This window comes from Gossypium arboreum, chromosome 13, assembly GCF_025698485.1.
Source record: "Gossypium arboreum isolate Shixiya-1 chromosome 13, ASM2569848v2, whole genome shotgun sequence".
Lineage (NCBI taxonomy): Eukaryota > Viridiplantae > Streptophyta > Magnoliopsida > Malvales > Malvaceae > Gossypium > Gossypium arboreum.
In genome coordinates, this window is record NC_069082.1 from 5331115 (window position 1) to 5343350 (window position 12236).

The 12236-nt window shown below is 31.6% G+C and overlaps 3 protein-coding genes across 3 annotated transcripts; all 3 read right to left on the minus strand.

The window, feature by feature from the left end:
- Window positions 1-1219: 1219 nt before the first annotated feature.
- LOC128286783 (protein PELPK1-like) lies at window positions 1220-1570 on the minus strand. Its single transcript, XM_053024484.1, has one exon. The coding sequence runs from the start codon at window positions 1568-1570 to the stop codon at window positions 1220-1222; it is 351 nt and encodes a 116-aa protein (XP_052880444.1).
- Window positions 1571-3729: 2159 nt separating this feature from the next.
- On the minus strand, window positions 3730-4403 carry LOC108462810 (uncharacterized). The gene has a single exon (XM_053024636.1). The coding sequence runs from the start codon at window positions 4315-4317 to the stop codon at window positions 3970-3972; it is 348 nt and encodes a 115-aa protein (XP_052880596.1). The 5' UTR covers window positions 4318-4403; the 3' UTR covers window positions 3730-3969.
- Window positions 4404-9239: 4836 nt separating this feature from the next.
- LOC108462809 (uncharacterized) lies at window positions 9240-11760 on the minus strand. The gene is made up of 7 exons (XM_017762709.1): window positions 11680-11760; window positions 11302-11362; window positions 11067-11193; window positions 10835-11021; window positions 10051-10743; window positions 9699-9934; window positions 9240-9309 (listed from the first exon to the last, which is right to left on the minus strand). The coding sequence occupies exons 1-7, from the start codon at window positions 11758-11760 to the stop codon at window positions 9240-9242; spliced, it is 1455 nt and encodes a 484-aa protein (XP_017618198.1).
- Window positions 11761-12236: the final 476 nt, after the last annotated feature.

Here is a 12236-nt window from a genome sequence, read left to right on the forward strand (position 1 = left end):
GTAAACACCTTAGCCCCGAACTAGTCTAGACTTGAGGTCGAGAGGTAAGTAGTTCTTACCGACTCGTTAGTTTAGTGGAATATTGAGAGATCTTGCTAAGGTAATAACTAGTTGATTGAATAGAAACCCAAAATAGGAATTTGTTGTGATCATCGAAGCGAGCTAATCACCCATGTCTACATTTGATTAAGTTTAGAAATTAGTTATCTAAAGTCCTTTTTATTTATGCAATTTTTATTTCTTTATTTATAAAACCCCAAAAATCCTTCCTTTATGTTTTATTGTAATATAATTTATTTAAACTACTAATTAATTCTATTTACATTTAAGTTAACTTTAATCTAGTACTCGTCTCTTTTGGGTACGATCCTTGGAGTACTTACCTATTTTGTTGTAAAATTATATTACAATCTGATCTATATACTTACGGATACTGCCTCAATTTCATATATTTAGTTGTAGTATTCACACTCTAGATGTTAGTACATCCGGAGATGATCAGTAATGTAACTAACAATGTCAAAAGTTGACCTAAATTTTGAAATCTAAAAAAAAAAAATGAAGTAAAAGTATAAAGACTAACTTTCTAATTTACGATGAATATAAAAAATATAGGAAAAAAAGGGTAGGATAAATAATTTTTATTAACGAGAACCATAAATAATGTAATGGGATGGTTGCATAAAATAATTTCTTAATCTTCTAGAGATCCCCTGGTCCTTCTGTTGCCCAGTTATGGTTTTTTTATGCTTGAATTATCTCTTTTGTGTGTAAGTGCTCTGTTTGGGACCTTTGAAACCTCCTTTTGTAAATTGTTGTTATCAATAAAAGAAATTTTGATTGGCAATTTTTTTTTAGAAAAATAAAACACTCTCACCATGAACACTTATCTAGACTCTAGAGACAGCAAAGGCCTTTTTCTTTTTTGCTCGCCTCCAATTTGATTTATATATAATGGATTTTATTTAATCTTTTAACAAAAGATACAATAATTAATTACTTCATAGAAAGAACATATATATATATATATATATAATCCCATAATAAGCAATAACATATCGAAGTAGAACAAATAATGGGATCGGGGAACTCCCATTTGTACAAACAAATAAATGTGGTGGAAAAAGGTAAAAAGCAATCCTCAAAATCAACAGACAAGGTCGACTAAAAACATATTAAACCAAATCCATTATGCAGCAGATAAAAAACAAAGGGGTATTCAAGGAGTAGAAGGAGAAGCAGAAGGTGGTGGAGAGAGGAAAGGAATAGAGGGAATAGCAGTTGGGATTGAGGGCATGCTCGGCAGAGGTGGCAGTGTGGCCCTTGGTACACTTGGCAATGAGGGCAAAGCAGGCATGGTAGGAAGTGGTGGAAGCGCCCCAGGCCTTGGCATTGTTGGTATGGTTGGCTGTGGGATATTAGGGATAGATGGAAATGGTGGGAGTGTTGCTGTAGGCAAAGTTGGCATTGGAGGCAGCTGCTGAAGGTGACGAGTAGCTTGGCCAACCTTAATGCTTGTAAACGACAAAGCCATCAAGAATGCTAAAGCAATGCAATTGAAATAACCCATTTTTGTTGAGAGATTTTGGAACAAATTACGCAGATGAAACAAAGTTCTTTATCTGAATAGTTATGAGTGAGGAAAACAAAACATGATATTGGAGTTTATATATGCATTGTAGTTGGTAATATTTGATCATATATGGTTGGAAAAGAGAAAACTTGGTGAATGTCGAAGGTTTTGGTAGCTCATCTTCTCATGGGATATTGGAGTTTAAAATTGGTGAAATGCAGTAGTTGTGGTTGGCATACAAGCTGCCTCATAATCAAGTCAGCCTCTTAATTAAATTAATAATATGTCAAATAGTATAATTCAACAAGTCTCCAAGTTAGTTAAGTTTCCGATACTAATATTTTAAATATTGATGGTGTAAATTAACCACATAATACTTGTCAATTGAGATAATTTCTATCAATTCAGATCAAGTCAATTCGGTTAACCTCATGTAATTTATCTTGCTTCTCTACGATTTCTATGAGTTGTACTTTCAATTTTACTATCAAACAGTAATGGTCTTGACGAGCTTCTTTTAGTCATAAACTAAAGGACCTACCAGAAACAAATAAAAGAAAAATTAAAATGTAAAAATTAAACTAAAAATAAAATTATAAAAATAAAATAAAAATAGCTAAATTAATAAAAATAAAGTGTTCTTAATATTTTTGTCCTTGGCAAAGGTGCCAAAACCTTGATGGTCACTAAACTAATTATAAATATGATAAAGGCAAGCGCACCTATCGAACAATAGTATAATTATGGCGGTAGAGAATATCGTATCCACGAGAACTAAAAATATTAGTAATTATCATTTTTCTATTATTTAACCGACAATTTGGAGTGAAGTGTTTTAATCTAAATTTACTAAACTAATTTAACTATGAAAGCAACAAATAATGAATCAAGGAAATAATCAAATATTAACCAATGAGATAGACAATACCTAGAAAAGAATCCACCTAAACTTCACCTATTATTATGAATCTGAATTAAACGATTTATTCACTTGTGTCTTGATCTGTAGAAATCCCTAAATTATGTTAATATCTCTTTCGAGAGTAAAAACAACCGATTCTAGGTTGATTAATTGAAATATCTTTTTAATTAAAACCCCTATTGTCGAATTAACTTGATTTATGGATTTCTCTATTAGATTTGACTCTAATCCGGTAGATTTATGTCGTCTTATTTTTAGGATTGCATGCAACTCCACTCAATTATGCTAAATCTACTCTTAAATAGGGACTTTTGCTCTACTGAATTAAGCACATTAAACATAAATTAATATCCGAAAATATTAATACAAGAAATAAGCATACATAATTTTGCAATCAAAATTTTCATGTAAGATAATTTCAAATTACTTGTTTGATTTAAATCATTTTAAACTTAAGGGTAAAAATTAAGAGGTCTGCCTCAACGTAAAAATTAAGAAGTTTGCCCCAAGTTGAACTTGCCATTAGCATTAGGCAGTCTACAAGCAAGCAAGAAATAGGAAATTAGAACTACCAAAAAGCTTGCTTCTTGGGAGAGTTTTTTTATCTTAAAGTACTCAACACTAAATTGATATAATAATTTCTTTTTACTAGCCTGCTAATTTGATTTTTATATAATGCTTTGTGTTATATAATCATTTTTAATAGCCTCAGTTAAACCGGTTAAAACATAGTTTCACTTTTTCTCATCCTATATTCGAAATTTAATTTTTATTTTTTAAGAATTTAATTTTTTTACCTTCTATATTAATTTCAAAATCTAAATCTAGTGTCAATTCTATTAATTCTTTTATTAAATTCATTAGTGTGACATTTAAATAAAATCATTTAGTAGTCATGTAACAAAAATAAAATTATAATAAACTTAAATTTAATAGTGTTAAAACACGACTTGTATTTTTAAATTAAAAAATAGAAAGATTAATTTAAAACTAAAGGTATCAAAAATAGAAAAACTAGAATCATATTTTAATGTTTCGAAGTTTTGTATTTGATTCTTACGTAAGGCGTCAATTTCAGGGTTGAAACCTTTGAATGTTGATTTGGTTGAGGATTAAGAAATGTATTTTATCTCAACTCTTCCTTGTTTAAAATACATATATTGGGTGTTAATATAGGCAGAAGATATAATACAATATTGAAAAAATAAATTAAAAAAGATTAATCTGAGGAACATTGCAAGAGGTAATCAAGCAGATTTCATGAATATACTCCCATAACAAGCAAATAACAAATCACAGTACAACAGATTATGGAAAATGGGAATCTCCCATTTCTACAAACAAATACTATCTGTGTTGAAGAACAAACAATACTCCAAATCAAAAGACGAAGACGACTAAAAACACCTTAAACAAAATCCAGTATATATGTAGCCACATTTTATCTGTCAATAGACGGGAAGAAATGGGTATTTCAAGGAGTAGAAGAAGGAGAAGGTGGTGGAGAAAGGAATGGAATTGAGGGAATTGCAGTTGGGATTGTTGGGATTGAAGGCATGCTTGGCAGAGGAGGCAGTGTGGCCGTTGGTATAGCAGGAAAAGTAGGCAAAGCAGGCATGGTAGGAAGTGGTGGAAGCGCCCCAGGCCTAGGCATTGTTGGCTGGGGGAGATTAGGGATAGATGGCAATGGTGGGAGTGTAGTTGTAGGCAATGTTGGCATTGGTGGCATCTGCTGAAGGTGACGAGTTGCTAGGCCAACATCAATGCTTGAAAACGACAAAGCCATCAAGCATGCTAAAGCAATGCAATTGAAATAACCCATTTTGTGGAGAGATTTTGAAACTAATTAAGCAAATGAAACAAAGTGTTTTATAATAGTCATGAGTGAGGAAGAGAAAGCATGGTATTGGGGTTTATATAGGCATTGGAGCAGTGGTAAATATTTGATCATTATATATGGTTGAAAAGTAGGAAACTTGGTCAATATTAAAGGTTTTGGTAGGTCATCTTCTCATGCATACTGGAGTTTAAAACAGGTGAAATGCAGTTGTGGTTGGCAGGGAAGCTACTCAAGTAATGAATTCACCTATTAGCTTCTAACTTCACATGCATGCGTTATTAAATATTAAGGTAAAATAATATTTTTATTTAAATTATTAAATATAATTAAAATATAAAACTTATCAATTCAAATATTATAATAAAAATTCAAATAATAATTAAAACATTTTAACATATTCAGCATAATATAATTTTACTTTTATGTGCAAAGTAATATTATTCAAAATAATAATTAATTAACATAATTAACCTAATGTTAAGTAAATGATAATTAAAATGCTTAAAATTCTATTCAAATATTAATTCTATTTTACACTAATTAATAATGGTAAATTATAATTATAATTATCATAACCTTTTTTCTCTATATTTTAGACTTAGAGTTCTATTCAAGTAATAACTTTACTTTAAAATTAGCACAATTAATTATATTGAAATGTGTAATAACCTTTTGTCTCGCTTCTTTAATGCTACCAAAACGGAAACTTGCCTATCTGAATTGCTATCCAAACCAAACTTATTGTCAAGTTTGTCTTTACTCAACAAATGACCCTTCACATCCTCAAACGAGAGTTTGCTTCTGCAACAAATCAGGATCTCCCTGAAAGGCTTGTATGAAGAGGTTAAAGAGTACAATAATATCATAGCCTAATTTTCATCGTCAATCTTAACCTCAACAATCTTTAAATCATTCAAAAGTGTAATAAGTTTACTAATGTGATCTCTAACAATCTCACCTTTGTTCATGCGAAATGTAAATAAATGTTTTTTCAACACTAAATGGTTAGGCAGTGACTTAGTCGCATAAAGAGTTTCTAAAATTTTTCACAAAGCAGATGAGGCTTTCTCCATCGATACCTCCTGCAATACCCTATTCGCGAGACACAACTAGATTGTAGACATGGCCTTTTCATCAAGCTCTTCTCATTCTGTCTGATCTAGATTCTCAGGCTTTTTCCCGGTAGCGACCTTTTTCAGGCCGATCTAAATTGGAAATGCCATCATCTGAACTTGCCACAGATTAAAATTTGTGAAACCATCAACCTTTACAATATTAAACCTTATTGCTGCCATCTTTGAACGTGCTGATCGACAAAAATTGAATTAGCTCTGATACCACTTATTGAGGATCAACCCGATTATGCAACAAATAAGTAAAAATTGAGAAATTAAACACACAAATTTAACGTGAAAAACCCCCTCCAAAGAGGATAAAAAAACCACAAGCAAAGATAATTTTACTACAATGGAAAAAGAACGAAGAGTACAAAAAATGGAGATAAAAACTAAACCCTAAAAACAAAGAACTCTCAAAACGTAAACACAAAATTCTCCAAAAGTGTTATGAGTTCTAATCTTTAATGGGTGTTTTTTCTAAGGTTGTAAAAGAGCTTATTTATACGCTAAATTCGTAGGTCAAATAATAATAAAATAATCTAGACTAATTAGAGTTTGACTGAAACAAATAAACAAAGTTTAACTAGAGATTATCTCTCAAATTTGACTGAAATATGAGTTATACTCAACATACATAAACTTTGATTCAATATGTGATGTCATACATAAACTTTTATTTTGTGCAATTTTATATATTAAATTTTGATTTGATTCAATTTTCTAAAATCATTAACAACATTATCGAATTACCATTATTTTGCATTGGATATTACATATACAAATAGCTATATTAATCCAATATGAAAATAAATATTCTATAAAAGTGTACAATTGGATCAAAATCTAAGTTTCATATATACATATGAACAACAATACAAGTTCCATGTGTATAATTGTAGATGCTGATACAACTGAATTAGGAGCAGTCATTACAGCGTTGGACATTTTTATTGAGATTGATTGGAAGGGAGGTTCATTAATTGTCAAAATGGGCTCGAGGGTGGTTTATAACCGGATTTTGGATAAAAAAAGGAGACCACGATCGAAAAAAGCTTCATTTGCAGACTTAGATAGGAGGATTGCCTGTGTTGGAAGGTTATCATTTTCAATAGCTAATCTAGACGGTAATGAAATGGTAGAAACACTAGCATCTGCTGGTATGAGTAGGCCATGTTTGTTTAAGGCTTGGTGGTGAGTTGGGTCTAGTTTTTTAAAATGTTTGAGAATATGGGTTTGTTGTTGTATGTGTCTAGATGGTGTTTCAATGTTTGGTTGTTGTTTCTTTTGATCAGAGAGAGATACCTTTTGAGGGGATTTGGGTTTGTTTGGTGTTTGGATGGGCTCTGTCTTGTGAGTGGTTTTTGCCGTTCAGGGTTGTTTGATTGATTGGGGGTAGGTATGTTTTTGTATGTTATTTACTGCATTGTGGTAGTGTTCTACCATTATTGAGCAAAAAAAAAAAATTGTACAAAATAAAATGCACATTGAAACAAAGTTTATGTTTAAATTTAATATTTACCTCATTTAATTATTATCTTAATGTAATAATGATTTTAATTATTATTTAATATAAAAATTTTAATATATTATTTAACTTAAATATAATAGTGTATTTTATAAATTTAATTTTTAATTATAGTTTAACATAAATATAATCTATATTTGTATTTTGTTATTTAATGTATTATATATGTATATACTTCAATTTAATATTTTTAATAGTGATTTTCAATTCTCTTATAATAACTAATACTATTATCATTGTTATGTTTAATCTCACTGAAACCAACGTGATCGTTGATCTCAATAGGTTGACTCCTACGAAAAAAATTGTCAATAAATTACTGCCAAAGCCGCTCTTAGCATCAATGTCTTTATCTAATAAAAAGATTCTTCCTCTCTACTTTTGAAAATTGTAAATTTGGTTGTAGGCAGGGATTTAAATTGCGGTCGTGGTTGTAGACATAACCGATGCTATTGCGGTCACTGCGGGTATCGCGGTCGTGAATTTTTTTTAAATTTGCACAACCTGTTGTAAAACATAATAATTTTTAATTATAATTATAATTATAAAAGTCACTTTTAATGATTTTAGAGTGTTTTCTAGCACTTATGAACTTTTATTAATATGATATGAGAACACAACTTTTATAATCATTAATTATTCTTATATTTATTTATGAATTTTCTAAGAACGTTATATTAACTAATAACAAAGTAAAAATAAGAAGAAAATATTAAACATTTATCATATTTAATAAGCTTGAAAGTTTTATAGATAAAATAATTGAAAATTCATACCGAGAGATGTCTTTAATATTTCTTGTGACTTTGAAGATGGTGAAGATATAAACATTCTATGCTGCAAAAAGAAAAAAAAGAAAAGATAAATGTATAGATTCTCATTAATTATTCCTATTTCCTATCACTTATTCTCACTCTCATTCTACTTTCATATATAGTTTAACATGCTTGGATTCTTAATTATCTTTTCATAAAATATACTCCATTCATTTATCTAAAGAAATATTTTAAATGTGTTAATATCATCAAAATTAAGAACATTAACAAAAGTTTTCTTTTAAAAAAAACATACCTTACAAATAATGGTAGTGGTACGATTTAGTTTTCACCAATTAGTGGAATAACGAGGAAGATCAGATCCTTCACCTTCACTTTGAGAGCGTTCTTGACTTGATTCTCTTGACCTTTGTCCAAAAATATATCCAAAAAAAGTGATATTTTCACCTTGGTTTTCATATAATTGATATGGAGGATATATTTGAGGAGGAGGATACATGAGAGGTGGAGGTGGGTGATACATTGGTGGTGGAGGATGCATTTGGGGCTGGTATGGCACACCATAGTTAGGAAATGGTGGATAATAACCATATGGTTGTGGATAAGCATGTGAAGGCTGAAAATATGAAGGTTGTTCTGGTGGATAAAAACCTTGAGTACTAGTAGATGAATCACTGTATCCAAGGTTACTAGAACTCGATCTCCTACCAGATGAAGAGCCTATAGAAGTATGCTTCTTGCCTTTTCCTTTTGATGGAGCTCTAGGTTCACTTCTATCTCTCCTAGGTTCAGGAAACATATTTCCATCAAACTCTGATCTATCACGGAAATGTCCACTAGTAGTACCAACCCCATATTCTCCTCCATACTGACTAGAAGACCTAATTTCACCTCTATCACGACTATATCCATCATTCTCATCAATTGGACTTAAACCACCACCATCGGGTCCATCGCCACTCTGACTTGGCGTTGAACTAGAACTTGAATGAGACAAATTTTGTTGTTGAGATTGATCAACATCCATTTCATCATCAGAGGTATCCACAGGCAACACATCGGCATTTTCACCATCTAATAACGGATTCTCTTTCTCATGAAGCCATTCTGATAGTGGATCAACATCTTCAAAGATATGATCAAGGCTGATAGGATTAAAACTAGCGTTTATATCATCAGTGCTCATTCTTTTTTGATGCCTTATCTGAAGCCTCATATTATAATAGGTAAACACTAGTTTCTCAAGTTTTTTATACTTTAGCCTATTTCTTACCTTGGTGTGAATATAACTAAACGTGCTCTAATTCTGTTCGCAATTTGATGCTGAAGTTGTTTGACTAAGCACTTTAATTGCTAATTTTTGTAATTCGGGAACACATGTGCCGTATATTATCCACCACTCAGCTACATAATATTATTTAAATTTCAGAATAACTTCAAAATGTACAATATAATTAAATAATTTAATTAACTTTTTACCCGGCTTCATTTGCTTCCAAGCTCTTTGTGCTTGTAGAGTACCGAATGTCTCATGTTTATCTCTAAATAGTAACAACTGCATAAATAAAAGATAAAGTAAAAATAAAAAAAATAATTCTATTTCAAATTATGTAACTAAGTAACAAATAATAGTACTTGAATCGAACCTGATTAACCATTCTGACTTGAGTATCAAGAGAAGGTTCTAATCTTTCAATTACTGATCGTGTGCCTTCTAATGTTTCTATTAGTACATTCTCAGAATGCTCCACCCCAAATTGAAATTGAGGATTGAGAAAATAACCCAAGTATAATTTATAAGAATATCATCAAATAATAATAATCTAAAGTTTAAAATAATAAAATATAAAAATAGTTCTTAATTATATGAAACATTTTATCTTACCAGTTGAATGCAAGTTGGAATGCATAAAATTCCATCTATTATCAATAATCTTTTCATACTCGGTGAAATATCGACAATCTTGTTGAATTGCTCGTTTAGCTCTATCAACAGCCTCATAAATAAAACCCATTGTTGGTTTTTCATCGCTATCCACAAGTCTCAATACTTTTACTAGGGGCTCGTAAACTTTTATGAGATCGTTGGCTTTTTTCCAAAAATCTTTTCCCAAAACAATTTTTTTGGCTTCATAAGCGGGCCCTGACTTTTGCTGTCCCCATTTTGATTCTTTAAATTCCTATATATTCATAAGAAAAATTTTAAAGTAATATAATTTAAATTATTTGGAACTAATAAAATCATTAAAGGTTGTTATATTTAAGTAATTATATTAACTAATTATAAAATACTAACCTTTGAATTAAACATTTCTCTCAGACCTTGCTTTTGTCTTGTTATCTCTTCAAGTTGAATGAAATGAGTTGCAAATCGAGTAAGAGCGGGTCGAAGTATTTGTTTCCCTTGTGTATACTTCTTCATCAAATCAACAGTCCAAATGTGATTGTATATAAAGCAAGTCACTTTCTTTGCCTCATCTAACACTTTTGCTACACTGGTCTTCTTCCCAATATCTTCAAGGCATAAATCTAAACAGTGAGCTGCACATGAGGTCCAATATAGATGTTTTCTTTTCAACATTATTTTTTTTCCCGCAGCTTTCATTGCTGCCTCATTATCAGTCACTATTTGGATAATGTAATTTTCTCCAATTTCTTCTACAACTGAATCTAGCAAACTGTAGTAGAATTCAGCATCTCTACTACGAACACTTGAGGCATCTACTGATTTCCAAAAAATGGTTCCTTTACTACAATAAACAAGGAAATTAATGATGTGCATTTGATTCAAACTGTTGGTCCAACCATCACACATTAGAGTTGCACCCAATTCTTTCCAATGAGTCTTTAGTCCATTTACCCAATCACGAACTCGTTGATACTCTGACTCTAAATACACATCTGAAATCTCATAAGGTGTTGGGAGCTTTACACCTTGTCCAACTTCTATTGACACTTGAATTAAGGTTATACAACCATAGAGAGCTTGCTAATTGAAAAGGAAGTATTTCATATATTAATAATTTAGATATCGCTTCACCTATCTTCTTTCGAAAAGTCTTTAAAATAGAGTCACTGACCTTTGGTTGCTTTGAACTTTTGCTTCTAGCCAATTCAGGTATAGCTCCCCGTAAGGTAAACTTAGACTCACTTGGGATGGATTTACTTGTTCTTTCTCTATGATATTCTCTAGCTGATCCATGAGAAGATCGCCCTTCTTCATAAATGTTATTCCAACCACCAGTACTTCGTCTGAATTCTTCACTTCTATGCCACTCGTGTTGTGATTGGATACTTTCTCAAGTTGCTTGCCTTATAGCCTCGTGTTCATCCTCATCTTCTCTTAATTGAGATAAGAATTCATCTTTTCTCCTCTTTTTGTCTATTTTCTTTGTCTTGCTTTCTTTCAATATATTCATCATACTTTCTCTAATGACACCTATTAATAAAATAAAAATAATTCACACTTCATATTATTATCAATTATATATAATCATTATAGAAAATTTACAATAACATTTAAAAATAATAATAAAGTATCACATACCAGTAACATTAGGGCATGGTGCAATATTGCCAGTTTTATGAGCAATGTGCTCTGTAATAACCTAAATTTTCCCTGGCCCATAATTAAACAAATAAAACCAGGAATAAAAGATAAACAAATAAATGTTTATTACAGTCCATTTATAATAAACAAGCCTCAAGACCTCATAAGCCCAAATGCAAAAGCCCTATACTCGGTTACAACCCACATCAGATTATATCATTACCCAATAGACCCGTTGCACCCAAATACCTAAATAGACCCAAGTCACTTGGACCTAAAAGGCCCAATGACTTAAAGTACTAGCAGGAAACCCTAGGGTTTCCTTGGAACCTCAGCGCCGTAAGATCCGTTCTAGAAACTTCACCACGTCAGAGCCGTTCTAGCTCCCGAAGCAAGGGCCATCAATAGCCCTGTCTCCTCATGCCACCCCAGCTGGCCCTCATCACTGCCGGTCATCGGTCATGAGATCCTTTGGGGGCACTCCAAACGTTATCACTGTTAACCTCACATCAGTTCACCGTGATCTCAGGCCTCACCGATGACCTTTGTGCCTCTATCAGTACCGAAATCTTCGCAGCAAAGGTTGTTTAGTGGTCGTCAGACAAGATTCGCATCTACAGCGCAATCTTAGCCCGATTTTTTGGTACATGCAAGACAAAAAAAAGAAACCAACAGACACAGGAAAGAAAATGGAGCAGAATAGGAAACTAAATAGACAAACAGGGCAAGAAACAACAGTAGATAAACAGAAACAAACAAGGAAAGAAATCAAAGATTTCTTTCCTAAAACATGCATAGTCTAAAGGCTATAAAGCCTTTCTTCAGGTTTGTAAACAGTTTACGGATTCAATAAAAAAGCATAACACAAATTTTTACACTAAGAATCAACAATCAAACGAAAGAATATCGAGGTGATTATTTTTTTCCTTTTC

Coding starts and splice junctions, on each gene's coding strand:
- LOC108462810 (XM_053024636.1), bottom strand. CDS start 4,317: ATGGGTTATTTCAATTGCATTGCTTTAGCATGCTTGATGGCTTTGTCG.
- LOC108462809 (XM_017762709.1), bottom strand. CDS start 11,760: ATGACCGGCAGTGATGAGGGCCAGCTGGGGTGGCATGAGGAGACAGGG. Junction 11,363..11,679: donor TTGCTTCGGGAGCTAGAACG/GCTCTGACGTGG, acceptor GGGAAAATTTAG/GTTATTACAGAGCACATTGC. Junction 11,022..11,066: donor GATGAACACGAGGCTATAAG/GCAAGCAACTTG, acceptor CGAGTGGCATAG/AAGTGAAGAATTCAGACGAA.
- LOC128286783 (XM_053024484.1), bottom strand. CDS start 1,570: ATGGGTTATTTCAATTGCATTGCTTTAGCATTCTTGATGGCTTTGTCG.